At 42.1% G+C, this 24,561-nt stretch overlaps 2 protein-coding genes across 2 annotated transcripts in view; both read left to right on the top strand.

The window, feature by feature from the left end:
* VWA3B (von Willebrand factor A domain containing 3B) overlaps window positions 1–20,748 on the top strand; it is a 208,361-nt gene extending 187,613 nt beyond the window's left edge. Inside the window, 8 exon segments of the mRNA XM_045445795.1 lie at window positions 94–205; window positions 4,862–4,986; window positions 6,416–6,553; window positions 8,887–8,987; window positions 19,643–19,859; window positions 19,993–20,101; window positions 20,104–20,251; window positions 20,680–20,748. Coding sequence (XP_045301751.1) covers window positions 94–205; window positions 4,862–4,986; window positions 6,416–6,553; window positions 8,887–8,987; window positions 19,643–19,859; window positions 19,993–20,101; window positions 20,104–20,153 — 852 coding nt within the window. The 3' untranslated portion in view covers window positions 20,154–20,251; window positions 20,680–20,748.
* CNGA3 (cyclic nucleotide gated channel subunit alpha 3) overlaps window positions 20,149–24,561 on the top strand; it is a 75,292-nt gene continuing 70,879 nt past the window's right edge. Inside the window, exon 1 of the mRNA XM_045445796.1 lies at window positions 20,149–20,251. The gene's annotated coding sequence lies outside the window, so the exon portion shown is untranslated. The remainder of the gene's footprint in view (window positions 20,252–24,561) is intronic.

Raw genomic sequence — 24,561 nt, 5'->3', positions numbered from 1 at the left:
TCTCAGTAGAGAATCCCAGACTACCCTGTATCTGTGATTTTCACTGTCTGTGTTGACTTTTTAAATCAATTATTAATGTTTTATATTTTTTAGCAACAGAAATCTCCAGGAAATCCAACAAATAAAATCAAATCAAAAAAATTGGATCCTCTCAAAGGCCAGAAAGTTATTGCAAGATGTGATGAAAATGGCTTTTATTTTCCAGGTAGATAATCTATTTTGTAAGATTTTTTTGTTAACTAATATGATATCAGGGACCTGAGGTTCTTAAACTGTGCTTTCCCTAGAATACTACATTTCATAAGCTGTACTAAGATATTCTATTTCTAAAATGAAATAATGATGGGTTTCTACTTATATTTGTAGGGGGGGAATAGCCAGAAAATATATTTCATCTTTCATTTGTTTAGTAAAAAATTTTACTATACATCTATTATGTTCTATGTATGTAATATTCCTAAAGTGTTGGTCTCACATAGTGAGCAAGCAGACGAAAATTCTTGTCTTCATGGAGTTTACATTCTACTGAGAGACACAGACAAGCAAGCAAATAAATGCAATGTGTAGTGTGTCAGATATAGTGCTGTAGAGAAAAATCAAGCTACAAAGGGAATTGAGAGTGTCAAGGTAAAGGCTGCAATTTCAAATATGGTGGTCAATGAAGAGCTTCTGGGGAAAGTGATATATGAGTAACACTTAAAGAAGGAGAGGCAAGTCATTAAATTATCTCGGGGGAGGGAGTTCTGAGCAGAAGGAATAACACTGCAAAGTCCTGAGGCTGGAGTGCATATTGGTGGAAGAGGCCAGTGTGGCTGAACCTGAGAGCTTTTCCCAAGAATTTCCTGGGACATGTGATCCTGAAGGAATCAGCCAGGTGACGTTCAAGTGAGAGCTTTGTAGACAGTGAAAATAATATGTATCTAGAGGTGGAGAAAAACATTTTATATCTGGTGAAATAAAGCAGAGTATGGCTGGAACCTAGAATGCAAAGAAAGATAGGAAATAATAAAGGTCTTCAGAGAGGTAAGTATGAGGCCATTCATAAAAGGTTATGTTAAGAAGTTTGGATTTTACTGGAGAGCCACATTTAAAGCAAGGAAAAACATAGTCACGCTTGAAGTTCACAAAAGCTCTCTCCCATTGTTGTGTAAAGAGTGGATATGGAGTGGGTTGGTTTGGGCCATGTGGTAGATAGTGGTACCTACATGAGATGTTGGTAAGGACTGGAAGACAATGATGTGTCTGGAACATGATGAATTGTAGGTACACTACTTATGTGTTGATGTCTCAAAAATATCTGTCCCCAGACAGATTTCCTTCTTGAGACTCTAGGCCCCTATCTCCAAATGCTTCCAATGCTGAAGTTGTCAGAAAAGCAATTAGAGATAAGGGCCTAGAGTCTCAAGAGGAAATCTGTCTGGAGATAGAGATTTTTGAGACATCAACACATAAGTGTCATTGATATCATGTAAGGGCCTATAAGGGAAAAGAGAGCTTAGGGAAAGAGCCCTAGGAAGATCCATGGGGCAAGAAGATGATAGATACCACAGAAACATAGCCAGTCTTGCATAGGCATTATCTGTCAATCACCAGTGAAAAGAATCATCCTTTATTAATGAAATTTAATTAAATCTTTTTAATGGGAAGAATACTTTAGCAGGAGTTTTAGTTTTTGGTAGGCATGTGTAGAGAACTGACAGCTAGGATATTTTATTTGAAATTTGCTGAATGTGCTTTGGAGTTGACTGGATGAGAGTAATTAAATACAGATCTGAGCATTTGAGATGAGCATATAAGCCAAGGCATGAAACTCTTGTTTGCAAGAGCAGGGTCTGAAAACCTTCTGTTTCCTTGGGACCCAGATTTGTGAGGTGAGGATTACGCAGAGCTACCCTTACTTGGTTTTCTGAATTGGAGCCCTAGAGAGGGGTCAGAGACTAATTTGGCAGTTGAATGGAAATGCAGGAAAGGACTAAATTCCAAATGGCTGCATTAGGGCTTGGTATCAATTTTCTGGCCAGGGTTCTGGAGAAAAGTAGAATGGCTCAAACTTTCACTTGGCACCATCCCTGTGTGACAAGAAATGCCAGAGACCTACTGCTGCCAAGGTGGGGAAGTAGAGGAAACAGGTATAACCAGGGCCACATGCAATACCTGAGATCATGTCAGCAATGATTATTGCTTTGTTTTGTTTTGTTTTGTTTTGTTTTGTTTTGTTTTAAATGTGCAATTAGAGGCAGAGAGCACAGACCCCCTAACAGTTGCATGGGATCTGGCTATTCCAGAATTTTTCATTTGCAGCTGTGTTTAAACTCAAGTAAGACAGTTTGGAGGAAATACATTACTCGTATAATCAGTCATTTCTATTAGTGGCTTGTTAGTAAACACTGACTCAGACAATTAAATGCCAATGCATGTGTTACTGGATGTACTTAGCTTTTGTTCCCTCTCCCCTCAATGATCTTTAATCAGGAATTTCAACCCTACCATCATAGACTTAATTTTTTTTATAAAAAAATAATTTCAGACTTAAAGTTGCAAGAATAGAGAATTTTTGTATACTCTTTACCCAGATTTGCCAATTTTTAATTTTGTCATGTTTATTTTACCACATTTATTATTTTATTCCCTTTCTTTCTCTCTACTTATCTCAACACATACACATTATTTTTCTGAACTATTTGAGATTAGGCAACATCGTTGTGCCCCATTACCCCTTAATGCATCAGTCTGTATTTCTCAAGAACAAGGGTACTCTCTTAACATAATCATAATAAAGTTACAAGATTCAGGAAATTTAACATTATTATACTACTTTTTATCTGTATATTTCAGTTTTGTTAACTGTCCCAATTCTGGCTTTATATTTTTTGTCTCTAGAATAGGCCCAGTATAGAATCATGTATTCCATTTAATTAACGTGTCTCCTTAGTCTTCTTTAATCTGGAATTATTTTCCAGCCTTTCCTATCATTTTTCATGATACTGATGTTGAGTAAGGTCAATTACTTTATAGAATGTTCCGCAGATAGCTTAGACTCAGAGTGTGTATTTCTGGACAGATTGCTAGGGCATCCCATCCGGAGGCACATGATGTCCGTCTACCCTCATTAATGACACTAATTGAGATCACCTGGTCACCGTACATTACTATTTCTCCCTTGGAAAAAAGGCCAAATAGAGATTTGTGGAGCACAAGCATGATATTCATCGGTGACTCCTTTTCTGAGAACTTCTATTCAAAGCCTGCTAAACATTTCTAATGGAAAATATCTGGCTTTAAAATGTACCTCAGTAGTAGGTGGCTTTGGAGTGACTGGATCAGAGTGTCTGTTGCTTCAGACCAGGAGCTGGAGCAGAGCTGGCCTGGAGGAGAGCTGGCCTGGTTGTGGCTGCCGTCCTTGGCAATCAGGGCAGGGATTTCTGTGTGGCTGACTCTTTCCCGGGGTCAGCGTGGATTATCTAGTTAAGGAATGACTGCATTGTTCAGAATGGAAGTGACAAGCTGATAGCCTGGCTCATCAGCATGATGAAAAGCAAGGAGGAAGACACATTTCAATACCTTATTTTAAGTCCCTATTTGCAGGAACTGGGTCATCCTTCCTGTCCTTCAAGAAGCATTTACTTCAGGAAATTCACGATGATGAAAAGTCTTGAGTTGCAAAAATTTTCTGCACTGTGCCAGAGAAACAAGTTATAATGGAAGAAAAAAGCAGGTGGCAGAGGTGGGAGGGGGGACCTGAATACCTTCTCGGGTATAATGATTTAGGGTCAGAAAATTCCAAGTTTTTATTTATTTGAAGTCTGCCTTTCTCCTCTAGTAGCCATGTGACTGGAATCACTGAAGTTCTCTGAGCCTCAGTTTATCTTTATCTCTGAATGAGATTTAAAACAATTAGAATCCCTATAAGGTTGTTATGTAGATTAAATATGGTCATGCACAGGGGTTCCTGGGTGGCTCAGTTGATTAAGCATCTGACTTCAGCTCATGGTCTCATGGTTCATGAGTTTGAGCCCCACATTGGTTCTGTGCTGACGGCTCAGAGCCTGGAGCCTACTTCGGATTCTGTGTCTCCCTCTCTCTCTGCTCCTCCCCCACTCTCTCTCCCTCCCCCTCTCTCTCAAAAATAAACAAACATTTAAAAAAATTTTTACATATGGTAATGTACAGTATTTTCTGAATTGGGAAGTGTCAAGTGCGTGTAAGGAGTTTTCCCATGTGAAAGCTTCTCTTAGGAGATAGAAACAACTCCTGTCTTCTCCTGGGCATCAAGGGAGCTGCTTGCAATTTTAAAACTTTAACAGCCATTTAGAAACCTTAGCAGAAATTCATAAGGGCAAGAATTAGCACAGGGGACAAGAAAGAAACCTGAGGCTGAAGGAAGGAGAGAATATGATGAATAGGTGTGCAAGATGACTTTCAGGGGAGTGGGGCAGGTAGAGGGGCTGCTTTTGGTGAAGCAAAGCTAAAGCCTTTTTTCAGGAGATGGAATTTAAGCTGGGCTGTGAATATGAGAAAGTTCTTACAGCCAAAGGTAAAAAGATCCAGTCTCCAGCCAGAGCAATTCCTGTTTGGAGTAAAGATTGAGAACTACTCCTGCGTCTTTCACCCCATGAACTGACCTACCTACTTGGAGTATTTCTGCGGTCTTCTGACCGCTGAGAATGGGCCACATTTTTGCTGAGGGCCTCAACAAGGGCACATTCCCTTTTCTCCAGCCTAAGTACAGGAGAGCCCTCTGGCTGAGGTGGGGGTGCGGGTGCGGCTTGTATCCAAGGAAGATGACTGGGATTCCAAGATGGGGTGAGCCTAAGGAAATAGGCATCATTTGTCTTTATATTTTAAATCTGATTCCTTTCAGGGGTTGTGAAGAAGTGTGTAAGCCCCACCCATGCACTGGTGGGCTTCAGATATGGAGACACCAAGGTTGTGCCCACCTCATTCATCACGCCTGTCGGGGGTGCCATGCCCTGCCCGCTGCTCCAGGTACCTGCTACAACGATCTTCTCTGGGGGCACTTTCCACCATCCCCACAGTTGTGGATAATGGGATGGTGAGGCCACTGCTGGGCCTTTGCTAAACATCTGGTTGGGCTCCTCTTGGGAGCTTGTGTTTGAGCAGGACAAGCAGTGGCCCCTGTTCCTCTGGCCTCTTGCCTGGTGACTTTCTTGCTCCATTTTCATCTGCTAACCCCCTATTGGGTAGTCTCATGACTGCACAGACTGGCTTGCATTAGCACCTGTGGCCCTTGTCACTTTACAGAAGATGGTCGTGGAAGGGAGTTGCTATAACTGCTAACTCCCTTAAAACTTTATTTTATTATTTTTTTAGTTTATTTATTTTGAGAGAGAAAGTGCGCGTGCCAGTGGTGAAGGGGCAGAGAGAGATGGAGAGAATCCCAAGCAGGCTCTCCCTGCAGAGAGCCCGATGCAGGGCTCGAACTCATGAACTGCAGATCACAACCTGAGCTTAACTGACTGAGCCACCCAGGTGCCCCAACAACTGCCCTTGAAACTTTTAACTGCAAAAGATTATATTAAAACAGATTTAATAACAAAGGCAGAAGTAGTACTTTCCTTGACATTGTAGTCAGTTAATGCCAGACCTTGATGCCATAATGCAGTTACACCTGAACATGCATTCCACAGGTGAGCTGGGCTGATGTGCTCTCCTCTGCATATGAATTCATAAAAGCTGTGCAGCCTCTGTCCCATCCTCCTGCCACTACCTGCATCTCAGTGCCCAGGCCAGAGAGTAGACCGACAGCCTCCCAGACTTCTACCACTGCCATTCCTTGGACGGGGAGCTGGGAGGAAAAGCGCTGTGAGCACTCCCAGGATTCCATGTTGGTTGTCTGCTGCCACCTCCCTGAGCTGACCCAGAGCGCCTGTCAGTGCACTCTGTCCCTGACAGATGGTCCTGTCCATCTGACAAGTGCCCAGCAGCCTCTGCATGCCCCTTCACAAGATTTCCCTTCTTCCAGAAGCTGTCTCTTTGTAACTTTTGCCCATGGATTCCAGGCATGTGCTTGAGGGCAACATTAAACAAACCTCCTTTCCTTTTGGTGAGGGCCCTTCAGATCAATGAGGACACTGTTTGTATCCCTCCTTGTCTTTATGTGAAATAGGTTACTTTAACCAGTCTTTGTAGGATATGGTTTCCAGACCTCTGGCCATCTTGCATCTTGCTGGCCATCCCCAGGATCCTTGTCAGGTGAAGAAGTCCTGCTAAAATGGGGCTCCCCCAAACTGATCACAGAATTCTGGGTGTGGCCCAGTGAGCCTGGAGAAGTTTGAAACCATTGATTCTTTCTTAGTAGAGAAAAAAATATGTGTTTGAATTGTAGCATCAGTACTCGCTCACCATCTTGGGGTATTTTAAAATATTTGCTATGGCATAACGTTCTCATCTACAGGTTGGAGATTATGTCTTTGCCAAAATTGTGATACCCAACGGATTTGACTTCTATGTCCCTGCCATTGTCATAGCACTTCCGAATCAGGATATGGCCGAAGATAAGTTCTACACAGTTTTGAAGTGTAACAACCGGAGAGTAAGTAGGCTTTCAGGGAGGAAAGGGCTTTCTCACTCGGCAGAAGGTAGCTTCTTTTACCCCCACTCTCCTGGGCAATGCCTCTCTTTCCTGGCTCTGCCAGACATACTGAAGGAATGATTTCCTTGGCTGTACATGTTCCCTTTGTACATCCAGTCTTCAACACAAAATCTACCCTTAGTAAGGTCACCATGGCTCCTATCTCCTTCATCAAATGGCCTTTTTGGCTGTCATTCCGCATTTGACAGCTGGGGAGGCTCATGCCGGTTCTTTACTGTCCTCCCCGGGTTCCTACAGCACCTTTCTCTCTCTCTTCCTTGCCTGCTGCTACTAGCCTGTTCTGGCCTTACATTCCCCTCCCTGTCCTCCTTATGAATTTCCCTAAATGTTTTAGAAAGCCCTTCATTAGTTCACAGATCTGATGATGTCACTTGTCTGCCTGATGTCCCCCCCCCTCTTCCTGCAATGCACACATGCTTCTCATCAACCTCAAGAAAAAGCCCAGCCTGATCCCATCATGGCCCCAGCCCTGTGGAAGACTCGCTGCTTCCTGAACACTGTTGGCTTCTCTAAGCCCCTACTCTTTCCCTCTTCCTGGACCACCCTCCCTATCTTCTTTCCACAGAAACTCCTGTCACCAGAAAGACTCTGCCTAACTTCCTGCTGAGGCCCTCAGGGGTCCCTCTTCCCACACTGGCTTCCTCACCAACCTCCCAGTTCCTTAAAGGCAGGAAGGCAGGGACAGTGACCTATTCATCTTTGTAGCCCCAGCACAGCACCTGATGAAGGTTCTCAAAATTGCTTTTTTAAATTCTTAAATGAATAACGTTGCTAATGGAAATAACATTGTCTTGATGGACCATTTAATATGCCTGGAAATTAGACCAGCAAGCAAAAAGGAAGAAGCAAAATACTAGTGGCTAACTTTATTAAGCACCTATTATGTGCCACAGATACTAATCCAGGTACTTTATATGTAATGAACAATTGAATGCTCAAAACACTGTGAGCAGGTACATTTACTATCCCCGTTTTGAGATAAAGAAACTGAAGCAGAGAGATTAAGTCACATACAGGGTAAGTGGGACAATTGGCATTTGAACCCAGGCAGTCTGGCTCCACAGCCTACATTCTGAATAAATCTCTTTGCCCAACTGTCTAGTATACAGAATACAAATAACCAGTCAATTCTTGACTATAATATGAGGTGTATTCATCAGAGGAGTCATGGTAAATAAATTTTAAAATTAAGGGCAAGAAGTGAAGACCAGAAGAGCCAGAGGCCCTAGAAGCACTATATCCAATCTGACAGAACAAGAAAGAGAAAGGGGCACCTTCTCATCAACCCAGGGGAAAAAAAAAAAAAAAATTTGAGAAAATAGACTTTCCGAGAGCTATTTAGATGACAATAAACAGACATCTGGCAGGGCAGCAAGCTGGAAGCTTTTTTCTTTTTAATGTTTAATATTTATTTTTTGAGAGAAAGAGCAACAGAGAGACAGAACATGAGCAGGGGAGGGGCAGAGAGAGAGGGAGACAGAATACAAAGCAGGCTCCAGGCTCCGAGCTGTCAGCACAGAACCCGATGTGGGGCTCGAACTCACAGACCGTGAGATCATGACCTTAGCCAAAGTTGGACCCTTAGCCAATTGAGCCACCCAGACACCCTATTGCAGGAAGGTTTTCTGATATGCAGCACCAGCTCTGGGGATGTCTCCTAGGCAAGAGAGGGGAAAGCAAATCAAGGGACATTTGAAGAGATGTCCCTGAGCATGCCCTAGGGTGTGGGGAGAGTTGATCCCTGAGAAAGAGCTTCAAAGTCCAGGAGGGACCTTGGAATTTACCCACAGGACAGCAAGGCCCTAGAGACTAAAGCAGCATGGTCAGGGGGATAGACATTGAAGACCATTCTGATAGAGATTCATGGGGCTGATGGCGGCACATTAAGCCCGGGTTGGTGGTTATAGTTTCTGAGTCCAGGAAAGAGGTGGCCAAGGCTGAAGTAAAGGTAGAAAGGAAGGTGGTTCTGTTGAGGGATGTGTGGGCATGCATGGGCATGTGCGTGGGCAGTCATGTGCATCTTGTGTGGATGGCCTTGGCATGTGATCCAGGATATGGAGACACGAGAAATGAGAAATGAGAGGACTCAGCGATGACTTTCATTCAGCATGTGATTATCAAGCTAGGTTTTGCAATTTGACTGCCCTCTTAAATGTCACTCTGAATAGGAGAGTGGCTAGCAGCTCTTATAATGGGTTGAGCTAAACAAAATTACATCTAAATTGTGGACATTTCTGACTTAATTTGTGTGAACCCTTTTGGTATTATTACAGGAATTTTGCCCTCGGAGTGCACTTATTAAGATCAGCCAAAACAAGTATGCTCTCTCTTGCTCTCATATAAAATCACCCCCAATTCAGGAGGATCCAAAAGTGTAAGTAGACCCAACTTTTTATACTCCCTGAATTTTATTTATATCTTTGCACCTTTAATCTGTTTCTGGGTTGGGATTCATGATCTCTATAAATACTTGGGGAGAAAAGCAGAAGTGGAGGACCTCCTGCTTAAAATGTGGTTATTTTGTTTTTGTTTTAATGTTTGTTTACTTTTGAGAGAGAGAGACAGAGCGCGAGCAGGGGAGGGGCAGAGAGAGGGAGACACAGAATCCAAAACAGGCTTCAGGCTCCAAGCTGCCAGCATGGAGCCCAACACGGGGCTCGAACTCACAGACCTCATGATCATGACCTGAGCCAAAGTCGGACACTTAACCAACTGAGGCACCTAGGTGCCCCTAAAATGTGGTTTTATGATTATTATTCCTTCAACATCACACCTCTTACTTGCTGATTATTTGTCTGTCTGCTTCTAATCTCAAATGCAACATTATTTTACTGACTCCTCAGAAAAGTATTCAATCCTGTCATGGGCATGAAGAAATTATTCCCCTTTTATTTGTAAGGGTTGAAAGCCTTCTAACGAAGTCTCACTATAAAGCAAAGGTTAGATTAAGTTTCAGTTAGGACCATCTGCCTCTCCCCTTGCTGGAGAGTGAGAGTAAGGTGTTGGCCCTGATGCCCTGTGCCCAAGTGAGCATGGGTGAGTGGGTAAGTGGCAGTTTCCAGGGGCTACAGTGGGGTGAATCCATTTTCGTCTGAGGAAATAGTATTGTTAAAAGCTGGAAAGATAGGTTAAAGTCAGTAAGAAAAAATGCAGGCCTAGAAAGCAGGCAAAAACCCAAGTCCTTGGGGCCGATGAGGGGCATCACAGTTGGAGTCGGAGCCATGACTTTGGAGATGAAGGGTGAGGGAAGGAGCAAGGGTTAGGGAAAGGGATCATGAAAACACCCTCCAACTTCACTTGGGAGTTTGTGGGTTGTCATGGGTGCCAACCTTCATTCTCCTGATGGCATCACCTTGTACTTCATAAGCAGAAACCATCAGGTGTCTCTCCTCCACTCCTTTTCCTCCACCTCTAGGCTTGTGGAAACTTCTTTCTCCCTGATGTCAAAATCCCTTCTCTTGTCCAAGGCTGACCTGCCCACCAGACTCCAGAGGCCTTCCCCACTACCCAGTCCTTGCTCCATCAGTTATCCTGGATTCTCTCCTATCTCCCTAGCTCCTCTCCTGATTCCTTCACCTCAGCAAAAACCCAACTTTGCCTCCCCTAACGTGCATGCATTCACACACCCGGTCCTAAATCCATAGAGCTCCCTTAGTTCTGCCATGTGACCTGGCATGCTCCCTCCCTTCACAGCTGCTCTCTATGTGGCAGTCTCATGGGCTGATGTCTCCTCTCTCTTGCCTCCTCTTCCCCCTCCTTAGCCTTGGGTATTGGCTCCCTCCCTTACCCCTGTGTGAAGCTATTCCCACAGCGGCCACTCAAGACCTCTCACATGCTCACACTGAGTGTGTGGGCTGTTTCAGTCTATTTACCACTGTCAACCACCCCTCCATCTCTTGAGGCCTGTCATGGCTCCTCCCTCTGGATTTCTTCCCTGTCTCATTTCACCCACATCCCTTGCTTTCACGACTCCATTTACACTAAGGACCTCGTATCTCCCTCTCCACTCCACAACATTCCTATCCTCTGACATCAGAATGGTAGTGTCTGAGAGTGGGACCCGGGATGGGCTTTTCTAAAAGCTCCCCTGCTGGTTGTAATGTGCAGACATGGCTGATAACTATAGTGGGAAAGGCCTTGGAAACTAAAACCTCAGTGCCTGTCCCAGCCCCATCCTCACTTATTTTGTGTCCTTGGGCAGGTTGCTTATCATCTAGGAACTTGTTTGCTCACAGGTGAGGATTGGAGATGGTCTGTTGCATGCTTGGGGTAAAGCAGGTGGTCAGGCCCTGGCGGGAATCCTGTTACTTCCAGCCATTCACCTGAGGGTACAGAATCTCAAATTCAGCACATCTAAAACTCTCCACAGACCCATTCTCATCTCTGCCTTCCCTGACTTCGTTCTCTCTTCCACCCACCAGTTCATGGAGTTGTCCAAGCAGCATCTGGTAGTCATCCTTGGCTTCTTCTTGCCCTTCACCCACTACTCCCCATTGGTCTCCAAGTTGTATTGATCTAACTTGCAAATACTGCTCAGCTCTACTGGATCTGGACTGCCTTAGGTCAGGTGTCTCATTTCCTGAGGCCCCTGCCTTTGGCCTCCTCCTGCTACAGTCCCAGCCCGCTTCTGAAAGGCTGAGCAGAGGAATCTTCGTTGTGTGGAAATCTGCTCCTGCCCCTCCCCTACTTAAAAAACCCTTCAGAGTCCCCCTCCTAGGCCTCTTCTGCTTTTTGTTTTCTTTTGTTTTAATTTTAGTTAGTTAACTTACAGTGCAATATTGGTTTCAGGAGTAGAATTCAGTGATTTATCGCTTACATACAACAGCCAGTGCTCATCACAAGTGCCCTCCTTACTACCCATCACCCATCTAGCCCATCTTATTATTCTAGCTTAGCCTCTTGTGGATCTGATCCAGACCTGCCTCCCTAGCCTCACTTCTCCCTAGCCACCCCACAACCAACTTCTCACAAGCCCCCTGCACACTAACCATGCGAAACTACTTGTAGCTTTCCCCCCCACACCATGCTTTTTCAGGGATCTGTGCTTTGCATAAGCTAAGCATTCCCTCCCCCTGGAATGTTATTCTTTGTCCTTGGCCACTAGGGCACTCTAACATTGAACTCAAGCATCACCATCACTATGTCATGATCCGAGACTCTAGCCCTTCTATGCAGTGAGGTGATCTCACTGCATCATGTAGCGGTTTCATTACAGAAATTTTCCCTTGTGTTGGCCATGTACTTTCTTAATTTCTAACTCCCATTATGCATGAGTCCTTGAAAGCAGATGTCAGGTTCTATCCACTTCTAGATCATAGTTGCCAAGGTCCAGCTCATAGGATATGCCCAATGAAGAATGACCCAGTGAACAAATATTAGTGGATGCCCAGCATTGTTCCTTGAGAGGTGCATGGTTTCATAGAGCATCTTTCCCTAGGTATTATTATTGAAAATATACACTACAATCTTTCATTCTCTTCCAGGTGAATATAATGTTTCATTTATAATTATAGCACATGTTTTATTAATCTCAAAATCCTACTCAAAATCATATCCAAATTACAGTACATTTTAAAGTAATATGAATAGATATGTCTAGGTATTGACCATTTTCACTAAATTCAACATTATCAATCCTATTTTAGAATTAAAATTCAATTCTTTCTATGTTGAGAAAAGCCTTTAATTGTTCTCTATCTTAGTCCTGCTCCAGGCCTTATTTAAAGCTCTTAGCTGCTAATTACCTACCCAGATTTCTAGGGCTTTCTTTACACAGCAGAAGCATTCATTGACTCTCTAGTCTCCCCATGGTAACTTCCACTGTTTTTTTCTCTGCCTCCCCACTAGCAAGAGACTACATTTAACTTTCTTAAGCAGAGGTCATGTCCAACACACTAGGTGCAGAGTTTAATCTCTCTCTGTTTGTATAATCAGGGCCAGTAGGTGTGAGCACACAGACTGAAGGTGCAGGTCTTATTTTGTCTCCTCTGGGATTTCCTTCTGGCAGGTCCTTTCTCATCAGGAGCACATCCTCACTTACTCTATACGTACCGCCTCCCTTCAATTTATCTTTAGTAAGCCTTCACATCATTATACGAAATGAGACCATTAAAAAAAAAAATCCCAGTGCTTTCTTCATGGGCTGATTAAAGAAATGTGCTATAGCTTGCAACTCCAACAGAACAGCACTTGACTAAATTTAACTTTAAAATATTGAATCCACCCTAACCGTCCATTTGGGGTTGATCAGACAAGGGGTACATAGCCCCAGGCAGCTGGGTGGACCAGGATGCCAGACATTCAGCTCTCCATCTTCTGTACCTCCTCTTTTTCTTCTTTTTTGAGACCTCCAGTTGTGGGTGACAGAGTATTTCCCCCAGGCCCCTCTTCTGGTTCTTAACTGAGGGTGACAGACAGTGAAAGAGGGAAGTCTTTGGAGGGTGAAGGGTTCAAAACTGATTGAATATGGCCAAAACTGATGCAGAGTTTAAGTTTCAGCTCAAAATTTGACACCAAAATGATTCTTGAGGACTTTTGTTCTCCATCATCCAATATGTTCCCCATATTGCTAAATTCCAAACAACTAGTTCTTAAAGAAGAGAGTGTTTAGTATCTCCATATTTGCAATGTGAAATCACAGGTGGCTCGCACTGGTTTGGTTTTTCTCTTTTCTTTGCTATATGGTTGAATGCATTTTCTGACAGCACAGCTGAGAGAGAGCTGTGCCTTCTGAGAGTGTGTCTGTTGGAGGGAAATGATTGCTCTTGCTTTACCCACCTTCAGTAATGTCCCTGAGGTTTTTTCTACATTTCATGGCATAGAGATGTCTGTTCTGGGTTAAAATCGTCCGTAACCTGGCTATAACTTTCTCCATTTAGAGAATACACATGTAATTCCTCCTAATTCCAAGATGCAAGCAGACCAGGAGGAATTTCCCCTTTCTTGGTGTCCTCCCTCCTTGCCAGGCAGGACTTCTCTCCTGGGATCCTGTTCCTGTCAGAAGGCCGCAGCCTCGGGTGCTACAGGGGAAGCATGCCTGGTGGGTTTGGTGCTCTGGCTTCTGGTTTTCTCCAGTGAAAGGAAGTGACTCTACCAAGCCTTATTCAACTTCCCGCTGTGAGGTGGTTGAGTACAGGCTGGGGACTGTGTGTTCCTCCAGGCAAGGTGCCCCAGCAGGCTTGAGCTGGATTGCATACCTGGTGTCATGTAACTGGCTGAATATGCCTCCCAGGCATAGCTGGGATCCACTCTCCTTTCTTGACAGAGCAGAGTTTGGGCACATTACCTCTGAGGTTCCTCCTCAAGGAGATTCACTTTGAGGGAATTGGATTTCTTGAAAAAATTAGCAACATTCTAAATGTGAACAGGAAAGGGCACCTGGGTGGCTCAGTTGGTTAAGTGTCTGACTTCAGCTTGGGTCATGATCTCACGGTTTGTGAGTTCGAGCCCCGGCCTGGACCCTGCTTAGGCTTCTGTATCCCTCTCTCTCTGCCCCTCCCCTGCTCACACTCTGTCTTTCTGTCTCTCTCTCTCTCTCTCTCAAAAATAAACAAAAAAAAATTTTAATGTGATCAGGAAAACCAGAGAGAACTAATCATTTTCTCTATTTCAAAAAAATCACTGGACATCCGAAGGAAATTGCTGGGCAGCGAGATCCTGAAGGCAAGGACTGTTCTTTTCTTGATGTGTGATTGTAGTTGTGTGGTCTTGGCTACATGGCTGTGTACGAGTCTATGGGAGGGGAGACCACTCTCCTAGAGTTCAGATGTGTGCTGTCCAGGTCTGTGGTCAGCTCCTGATTCCTGAGTATTAGTGCTCATTGTCTTTCTTTGAACAGTTTAATCATTTTCCATCAAACCATTTAAGAATTTGTCCCAAAGGAAATAATAATTCTGTGCTGGTTAACATTCCTCCCTTTCCTCTATGTAGTGTGGCCTCACATTGTCTTCCTGACAGCAGTGATACTAAGTCTTCGATTGAAGCCTCAAGATTCAGTGCTGGCTCTGACATTACATGAGATGAATCACTTCCTATAATCTTGCCTCATCACTGCTGACTATTTTTCCCTTAGAAGGAGCTGTGCATCTAAAATCATTAAGCCTCAGTATGTCATTAGCTCCCTCGTCTCTTCTGGTCAGATCAGGACCCCCATTTCCTAGGCTGGGGCAAAGCCCTTAATAAAAAAGCAGTTCAAGAACAAACCCTGCCTGTGAGTGTCCCATATTATCTGGAGGGACAAATGCCATTGCCTATTTTCAGAAAGCATTCTGCGGTGCCCTAATATAAGAGAGCATAGAGAATCATAGCGATTTCTAACCCTGAGGGCCAGTAGTAACAATTAGGATGGCAGCAGCCTTATCAGTCTCTCCATTTTCTGCTCCTTCCATTGTTAAAATTCAGGGGTCTCATGGTCACCAGACATCTATTCGGTGCCTACCCCATAGGTCCTCCCATTCTAAGATTGGCTTTCTGACAGACACTTAGAGCAGAATAGAAACGAGGCCTCAGGAAACCAGTGAGATAGGGCAAACTGGCAAGCTGGCATTAGTCAGGCGAATGAGGTGGGTTTTGACCCAAAGAGGGTGTGGAGTGGGTGCTCAGCACTTTCCTCCCCAAAGTGGAACTACTGCTTCTGAAGAGCCAGTGGAAGTCACCATGCCTGGCTTCCCTCACCTTACCCCCACCCCCTGACACACACATACGTAATTTTTACCTGTTTGTCACATTATTTAATCAAACCTAGAGCCTAAAGTAATTAATAGGACACTGAATTTTTCTTGGCTTTGGTAGGAGATGAGGCAAAAGAAAGCCATTTAGCACCTTTCCAGGCATGCTGATGCATAATGTCCACTGGCTAGCAGTCTGGAGCATGGCCACTTTCCCCTTCCTCAGAGTGGGTTTGAGCCAATCAGAGGGGAGGGGCATGGGGAGGGTTGGGGAGGGGGGCGCAGATAAGAACTCTCATATCAGATTCACACCTACCCTGCCCCCCCCCCTCCTGCAAAGGGACATTTCCTGAGGAATATTTTGAACTTAGTTGACATCAGTAAAATGGGGTAGCTGCTTACATGGCATGAAGGCTTTCCTTGATCAAAATTCTGGTCTGCTTTTTATTCTGATCATGACAGCTTGCATATTTTTATTCTTATTCCAAAGTATGCATTGTTAATATAATTTTAATTTAGAAATTAAAAGCAAAAAGAATATGAAAAAAAGCAAAAAAGAATATAAAAATAGTTCCACATTTCAAAAGTAATCACCATTTGTATTTTGGCACGTATCCTTCTAGAGTATTCTCTCTGCTGTGTTGATTATTTTTCCTTAAAATAAAAATTTGTGTTTCCCCTCACCATTTATGACAGTTATAAAAAAATTTTTAATGTGGAAGAAGTGACAATCTTACTGGAATTCTTTTCCCTGAGGCAACAGTTAACCATTTGATGGAAAGGTTTCTAGTCACATATGTTGTTTGTGACTTTTTCCCCACTTAACAATATATTACTTGCTTTTGGCATGATGGGGACATGTTTTGTTTTGTTATTGCCTCCCTGGAATTTAATTATCCAGGTGGTGTGTGACTTATATGACCAGTCTCCCACTGAAGACTAGACATGTGTTGCTTCTCGGTCTTTCCTGCCCTTCTTACTGGTTTCTTTGCATGATCATCTTCCTGGTATCCTTCCAGTAGGTAGGTCAGTCTCTCTTCCACCTTTCTCTTTGGGTGCCTTATTCTCTACTTTCTCTCTCTCCTTCCTCGTTGCTCTTCTTTCTGAGAGGTTTTAGGAGGTGGACTGGACTGCAACCGATCCTGATACTTGGGAGATGTACATGGGAAAATTTTAGAGACCATTTCTAAAGAGTAAATAGAACGTATCAATTTTGTCCATTCCAGAGGGAAGCAGCAATGTGAGGAATAGTTGATGGTAATGTAGGTAAGATTTTAGATTTCACAGAGGAGGGGTGGTGTCACAGCCTTGTCATGTGATTTCAAGATGAGTCTGAGAACCCAGCTCACAGAACTTACACATCTACATAGGTGCTGGCCTCATATTTCAAGATAATTTTGTTTGTGGCCTCCTGAGAAGGCTTTCTCCCATTTTACTGCTGTTGCTTGGGCCACTTTTTTTTTTTTTTTGTGGTAAATACACATATCATAAAATGTATCATTTTAACCATTTTTTAAGCATACAGTTCAGTGACATTAAGTACATTCACATTGCTGTGCAGCCATCACGGTCAGCCAGTCCCCAAATTTTTCCATCATCCCAAACTGCAACTCTGTACCCATTGACCACTAGTTCCCCATTCCTTTGTGACTGACATTTCATTTAGCATAATGTATTCAGGGTTCATCCATGTTATAGTCTGTGTCAGAATCTCCTCCCTTTTTAAGACTAAATAAGATTTTATTGTATTATATACCACAGTTTGTTTATCCATTCATCTGTTGGTGGACACTTGGGTTGTTTCCACCTTTTGGCTATTGTGAGTAATGCTGCAGTGAACATGGGTGTTTGAGTCCCTGCTTTCCTTCTTGTCCATACATACACAGAAGTGGAGTTGCTGGATCATATGGTAATTCTATTTTTAATATTTTGAGAAATTGACATACAATTTATATGGCAGCTTTACCATTTTTATATTCCCACCAACAGTGTACAAGTTCTAGATTCTCCATATCCTTGCCAACATCTGTTATTTTTTGGCTTTGCTTTTTCTTTTCTTGGCAACAGCTATCCTAATAGGTATAAAGGCCATTTTAAAATCTCTCTTGGGAATTACCTCCTGAGTCTTTGAGCCAATCCTTGAAAAGTATCACATGTAGTGAATCTTGATCTTTTGAAGAGGGACTTGATTGATGTAATTTTCTTTTTAGAAATAACTAAAAATATTTTCCCACTCTTAATTTTTCCTTGGTAATTTCCAAGAGGATCTGAAGTAGCAGTGATCAAAAGTTATTCAGAGTGAAAGCTGGATGATCAAGGTGGTAGATACTGCTTATGGGAACAAAATAAGGTTTAACACCAGGGAACTGGTGTTTTTAACTTACCCTGAAGGCTCTGAAAAAGGCAAGTTCCCCAGATGGTGTGCCATGAGGGCATGGCTGGAATGAAGTCATGATGTTCCCAAGATACCTTCTTTGAAATACAACATTGCTGGATAAATAAACTGACCAATATATTTTCTTTTATTTTTTTATAAAATAAAAAAATATTTTTCATGTTCTTCCCATTTCCTCTACCCTCACCCCCCCAGTCCCTGGCAGCCAGCCACCATTTTACTCTGTTTCTATGTCACGTATAAGTGAGATCACACAGTATTTGTCTTTCTCTGACTTATTTCACTTAATATAACACCCTCAAAGTCTATTCTTGTCACAAATGGCAGGGTTTCCTTCTTTTTTTAATAGCTAAATGATATTCCATTGTATATGAAATATATATATATATAATACATATAACATTTTCTCGATCCATTCATCCACCAATGGACACTTATGTTGTTTCCATATTTTGGCTATTGTATATAATGCTGCAGTGGAACATGGGACTACAGATATTTCTTTGAGGCAGTGATTTAGTTGCCTTTGGATATATACCCAGAAGTGGGATTGATAGATCATATTGTAGTTCCATTTTTAATTTTTTGAGGAGCTTCCATACTGTTTTCCATAGTGACTGTACTAGTTTACACTCCCATTAACAGCATAGAAGGGCTCACTTTTCTCTACAGCCTCAGCAACATTTGTTATCTCTTGTCTTTTTGATAATAGCCATCCTAACAGGTGTGAGGTAATATCTCATTGTAGTTTTGATTTTGATTTCTCTTGTGATTAGTGATACTGAGCACATTTTCATGCACCTTTTGGCTATTTGTATGTCTTTTTTGGAAAAACTGTTCAAGTCTTCTGCCCATTATTTGATTGGATTATTTGTTTGGTTTTTGTTTTTTGTTTGTTTGTTTGTTTGTTTGTTTGTTTGTTTGTTTGTTTTAGTAGTAAGAATTTATTGTGCAGCATTATTAGTCTTTTCAATATTAGGTTGTATAAGTTCCTTATATATTTTGGACATTAATCCATTATCCGGTGTATGGTTTGCAAATAGTGTCTCTCATTTCTTAGGTTGCCTCTTTGTTTGATTGTTTGGTTCTTTTGCTATGCAGACGTTTTTCAGTTTGATGTAGTGCCACTTATTTTTGCTTTTGTTGCTTGTATTTTTGGTGTTATATCTAAAAAAAAAAACACTGCCAGAACCAATGTAAAAGAGTTTTTTCCCCTATGTTATCTTCTAGGAGTTTTATCGTTTGAGTTCTTATTATTTCCATTTCAGGTTCATTTTTGTGAGTGTTATAGGATAGGAGCATGTGGATTTCCAGTTTTCTCAACACCATTTATTGAAAATACTGTCTTTCCCTATTGAGTATTCTTGGTTCCCTTGTCAAATATTAGTTGATCACGTGCACTATATTTTCTAAATGGTAAAACTAGCTTTATGATTTCATAGTCAAATCCAATGTCAGTTAAATTAAAAAGCATATTGTTTTTGAATTTGGGAGACATTTTTCTGATGGCACACCATACAGTAATTAGGGAAAACTGAGGGTGTAGAAGAATGTTTCTACTGTACAAGCTCCAGTTCAGTATGTCAGGAATAAACTGAACTATGATGTGGCCAAGCTTATAATCCTGGGGTGGACAGAGGTCAATTCTGAGGCATGCCAAGGGACTTCTTGGGCAGGAATTGTTGCTTCATTCACTGACTTGGTCAGGACAAGGTCCAAATGACATTAGATTCTTCATGCCACGTGAGGCTCCCACAAAGACCTGTGGAAATGAACTGCATGGAATAAAATGCAGCCCAAACTATCAGGGCCACAGGACCTCTGCAACTCCATTCCATGGGAAGAAGGCCAAGGGACCAAGAGCTGAGAAACACTGCAGGGCTGGCTTGGACATCTCTGTAGACACAGCAGCCAACAAGACCAGGGTAATCCTGCATTCTCTCTCTCTCTCTCTCTCTCTCTCTCTAGGGAGGATGTGAAGACAAAGAATTCTACTTTCTTAATGTGGCCACTCAAAGAAACTGACACTGGGGATTTACAAGAGCTAAGACCGGAGAACCCTAGAAAGAAGAAAAAGAAACCTTCCAAGAGGTTGCCGCTCCAGGAAACGGTGTCCTCAGAATCTGATGACTCTTATGGCATCAGGTCCCAAGAGTCCTACCCCAAGAAACACCCCAAGCCCAAGGTAGGCGAGGGACGACATCGCCTATCTCCGGAACACCCTGAAACCTCTCTCAAGAATAGTGCACGTGAGGTCACTCCCCAGTTTCCAGGCCAGTTTAGGTCCCAGAGTGGCAAAAACTCTAACACCCGTAAATAATGCTGACATCCACTTCCCCAGAGAAGGTCCTCAGCCCAGGATCTGGGAGTCAGCCAGCCACACCATCACTGCCATACCTCCACCTCAAGCAGCCCTGCCTTTCCTCCTAGAGCCACCCACAGCAGCAAAGGGCTGAGGACCACTGCTGAGAAACCTTAAAGCAGTCTAGTGGCAACTATGTTTAAGAGAGCCAGCATTCCTCCAGGGCTGCCTAGACCTCAGCCAGTCAACACTGTGGAACTAGCCTCTCTGCTGAGGTAAGACTGCCTTTCATCCTACCCATTCCTACCCTGTTTGTAAAACAGGTACACTTCCCTGTTATCTCCCACCTAGATCTCCCGTCTGTTTGTGCTGTTTTCTGGCTTTTCCTAACCATTCTTTACGGTATTATTTTCTCTGTCCTCACCACATTATACTCAGTCTTTTGGTAAATTCATCATGCCCAGAAGTTTAACCTGACAGATTACTATCATAGGATTTTCAGCTATTTTTTTTGGAAGGCATTGTACTTATAATCCAAGCCTGCAGTCTTGTTTTAAATTAATTATCTCATTTAAATTAGGGATTTTATCACTTAATGTTAAGACTGAAATTAAGATCTAGTAATGTGTCTGAGACCTGCAAAACAAAATTATTAATTTCTGGCAATTTTTATTGAGCCCTCTCTAATTGTTTTTGTCTGTAGTCTGTTGTAGGTACCTCTAGTTGAGTGCGGAACCACAATAAAAACTCTTACGTTGGAAACATTTCAAAACTATTGTATTGTTTGTTTATTACTGTTTTCTTTGAACACATTTTAGCAATGACATGAAAGTATTCACTTCTTTTCATTAATTCCTTAGTGAAATTAGCTCCACTAATTTCAAAAATGAAATAGCTCTCCCAAATTCTTTTTCTAGTCAGTAATAGTCCCATAATAATAGGGTACAGATGATTATTTTTTTAATGTTTATTTATTTTTGAAAGAGAGAGTGTGAGCAGGGGAGGGGCAAAGAGAGAGGGAGACACAGAATCTGAAGCGGGCTCCAGGCTCTGAGATATCAGCACAGAGCCCGATGTGGGGCTCGAACTCATGATCTGCGAGACCATGACCTTAGCCTAAGTCAGTCGCTCAACCAGCTGAGTCACCCAGGCACCCCAGGGTACAGATTATTAATAAGACAAATATTGGATGCTAGGAAAAGATGGATTTTAGAGTATCACCACTAATACTCTAAAAATTTGCAATCAGGGCGCCTGGGTGGCTCAGTCGGTTGGGTGGCTGACTTCGGCTCGGGTCATGATCTTGCAGTCTGTGAGTTTGAGCCCCGCATCAGGCTCCATGCTGACAGCTTGGAGCCTGGAGCCTGCTGCGAATTCTGTGTCTCTCTCTCTCTCTGACCCTTCCCCATTCACACTCTGTCTCTCTCTGTCTTTCAAAAATGAATAAATGTTAAAAAAAATTTTTTTTTAATTTGCAACCTAATTAAAAATTGTGTTCATATTCCTGAAAGCTAGGGTGTCACCACGGTCATGGCAAAGAAATTAAAGGAGGAATCTCCTTCCAAAAATATGAAAGAAAAAGGAACATCAGCTTAGCATCAAGGTAAAGTAGTAATGTAGTGCGGAAGGAATTGAGGAGTGAGGAAATGATCCAGAACAAGACAGGAGACAGTGTGTGGGGAAGCAGTATGACTCCCCACAGAACCCAGAGGTTTCTCATAGGCTCTGGAATAATCATCCAGTTTTGGTTTGACCAGTGGAGAACTAGTGGGGTAGGAAAGAAACCATTCATCAAGTCATATTCATTCATGCCTGCATACATGCAAGCATTCATCTTAGGCTGTATGCATTCATTCAATTATTCAACAAGCAAGTGAGTGCTGACAGTATGCCAGGCTCTAGAGAGATACTATCAGCATTTGGAAGGTACTTACCTTCTCTATCTTACCTTTCTGCATCTCTACTCTATTTTTGGACCAATCACTGTTGTCTGGTTTAAAGGCATGTACAAGGAATGAACTACAAGACAAATATACATAAGAAAACTTTGTTGATATTACATTACAATGCATGATATTCTCAATGACATTAAGTGATATATACAGTGTGTTGTACTTTATAGATAATGTCCAATTCAGTGTGCTGGGGGAAACTGTAATAAAGACAGTGTATTTCTACTTCCAGCCAGTGTGGAATAACAGGAACCTGATTTCATTCCCTAGCCCCTGCCTGAAACAATTAAAACACCAGATAAAATGTATGTAACCACAGTTTCCAAAACATTGGACATAGGCAAAGAAGTACAGGATCTCTGAGAAACAAGTGAGGTAAGCCCCATGAGTGTGCTGCTTATTTCCTGGAGTCAGTTTCCAGGCTACAACAAAAGGATCAGGAACCCAGGCAGAGCCCGGTACCTTCTGTGAATGAAACTAGGATTCTGAAAAGACCAAGGCAGCTGGAGTCTACAGGATAGAAGGCTGGAGAAGAGACAGCTACTCACAGAAACAACTCTGGATATATGTACATAAGCTCCTTTGAGTCTTCAACTCTGTACTTACTAGTGCATGGCTGTGAGGAAACTACTCAAGGTTGGAGAAAAAACTTTCCAGAAAGGTCAGAGGGAACAATCCTTACAGCTCACATAAGGCTGGGAATACCTCCTGTTTCATCTAGTCAGTGTAGAAAACAGATATCTTTATTCAAGGAGCATCAGATAGAGTACTGAGAAAATGTTTGCTTCAATAGTGGAACAAAATTGGCCTTAGATTAAACACTTCTCTGGTCCCATATAATAAGGCTTAAAAGCAAACCCTAGAGGAATAAAATTGTTTCCAAATAACCTATGTCTCAACACAAAGCTCAAGAATATTTGTAGGGATTAAAAAAAGACCACCCAATAAAGTAAAATTAACAGTGTCTGGCATTCAATCAAAAATTACCAGGCATACAGAGAAACAAGGAAATAAGACCCATAATTTGAAACTAACTCAGAAATTGCACAGATGTTGAAGACTACCAGAAACAGTTACTATGTTGGTATATATGAAAGATTTTATATTTTATTATTTAAATCTCTTTTAAAGATAGTTGGCTGTATGTAGTAATTTCAATAGTACACTAATGCATTTCATCCCCATACAATGCACATACATCTGTATTCATTGCCTCAGGTGATTGTGTGTTTGATTTTCACTGAATAAATCTATGCTTTTTGCATATGCCAGCCAGAAGTAATAAATGGGGTTCAGTCTGTCAAAAAATAATAACAGTTATGTATCCAGATTTTATGGCCACCCCATATAATTGGCTTGGATCATAAGTAGGGGTGGGGCCAGGATGGAGTGATTGACAGCAATACAAGAACTATATGGAATGGGTACAGTTTGACTCTCTGAAAGAGATCTGCTCTTACTAGAAGAAATGGAACAGATGTTCAAGAGACTGGATGACCACATAAGTGATGTAAAACAGATCCATGCATCAAGTGACAGACATTACCTCTGAGTTCCTTTTCAACTCCAGGAGTCTATGGATCAATGAGTTAGCCTACTACCAATTCAGAGTAGTTCCACATAGATGAGAAACAGTCCTAAAAGGGGGGAAATGTTGTAGCCAACACATTTAGACAAGAGAAATTAAGGGAATAGAATTGAAAAAGAAGTAAAATTATATTTGCACATGATAAAAGAGCATACCTGAAAAACCAGAGAGAATCAATGATAACAATGATTTAAATAATGTAAGAGCTTAGTGAGGTGCAGAATAGAAATTTGACATACAGAAATCAGTAGCCTTTGTATGCACAATGATCAGTTAGAAGATATATTGATAGAGAAAAATCTCATATACAGTTGCAAGAAATAAAATATAGCTGATTCTTGGGGCACCTGGGTGGCTCAGTCAGTTAAGTGTCCCGACTTCAGCTCAGGTCATGATCTCATGATTCGTGGGTTTGAGCCCCACATCGGGCTCTGTGCTGAACGCTTGCTCGGAGCCTGGAGCCTGCTTCAGATTCCATGTCTCCTTCTCTCTCTGCCCCTCCTTGCTCTCACTCTCTCAAAAATAAATAAGTGTAAAAAAATATTTATAAAAATATAGCTGATTCTCATTATATGTGGTGTTTATGTTCTGTAAAGTCATCTGTAACACTGAATTTAGCAAATACTGAATCGTTGCCCATAGAGAAATACAAGGTTAAGTTCCTGCAAGCCTCTGATCACATCATTTTCACTTATAAATATATAACCTTCTTTTGTCTCTCTGTTTAAAGATACCTTAATATATATCTATAAACATGGAACTCACAGCCAACAGCACTATTACTCATGCCTGAATGAAGATTGTATAATACATATTTTCTTCTTGCACTTAGGAATACTAGATAGTACTTCAACATTACACTTGGGGACAGTTTTAAACAGCGAGATCACTAACAACACAAAAATGTGGAAAATGTGACACTAAATTTACTATTGAGAGGACACTTTTTTAGAGCAGGATTGCTGAAACAAGGCAGTCAGGTGACTCATTTTTTGCCACTCTGAGCATATGTATTTCTACAAAATGTATTGACTATTGATTTTAG

This window comes from Leopardus geoffroyi, chromosome A3 (assembly GCF_018350155.1).
Source record: "Leopardus geoffroyi isolate Oge1 chromosome A3, O.geoffroyi_Oge1_pat1.0, whole genome shotgun sequence".
NCBI lineage: Eukaryota > Metazoa > Chordata > Mammalia > Carnivora > Felidae > Leopardus > Leopardus geoffroyi.
Note: the sequence above shows the minus strand (reverse complement) of the source record. Positions and strands in the feature narration are given on the sequence as shown.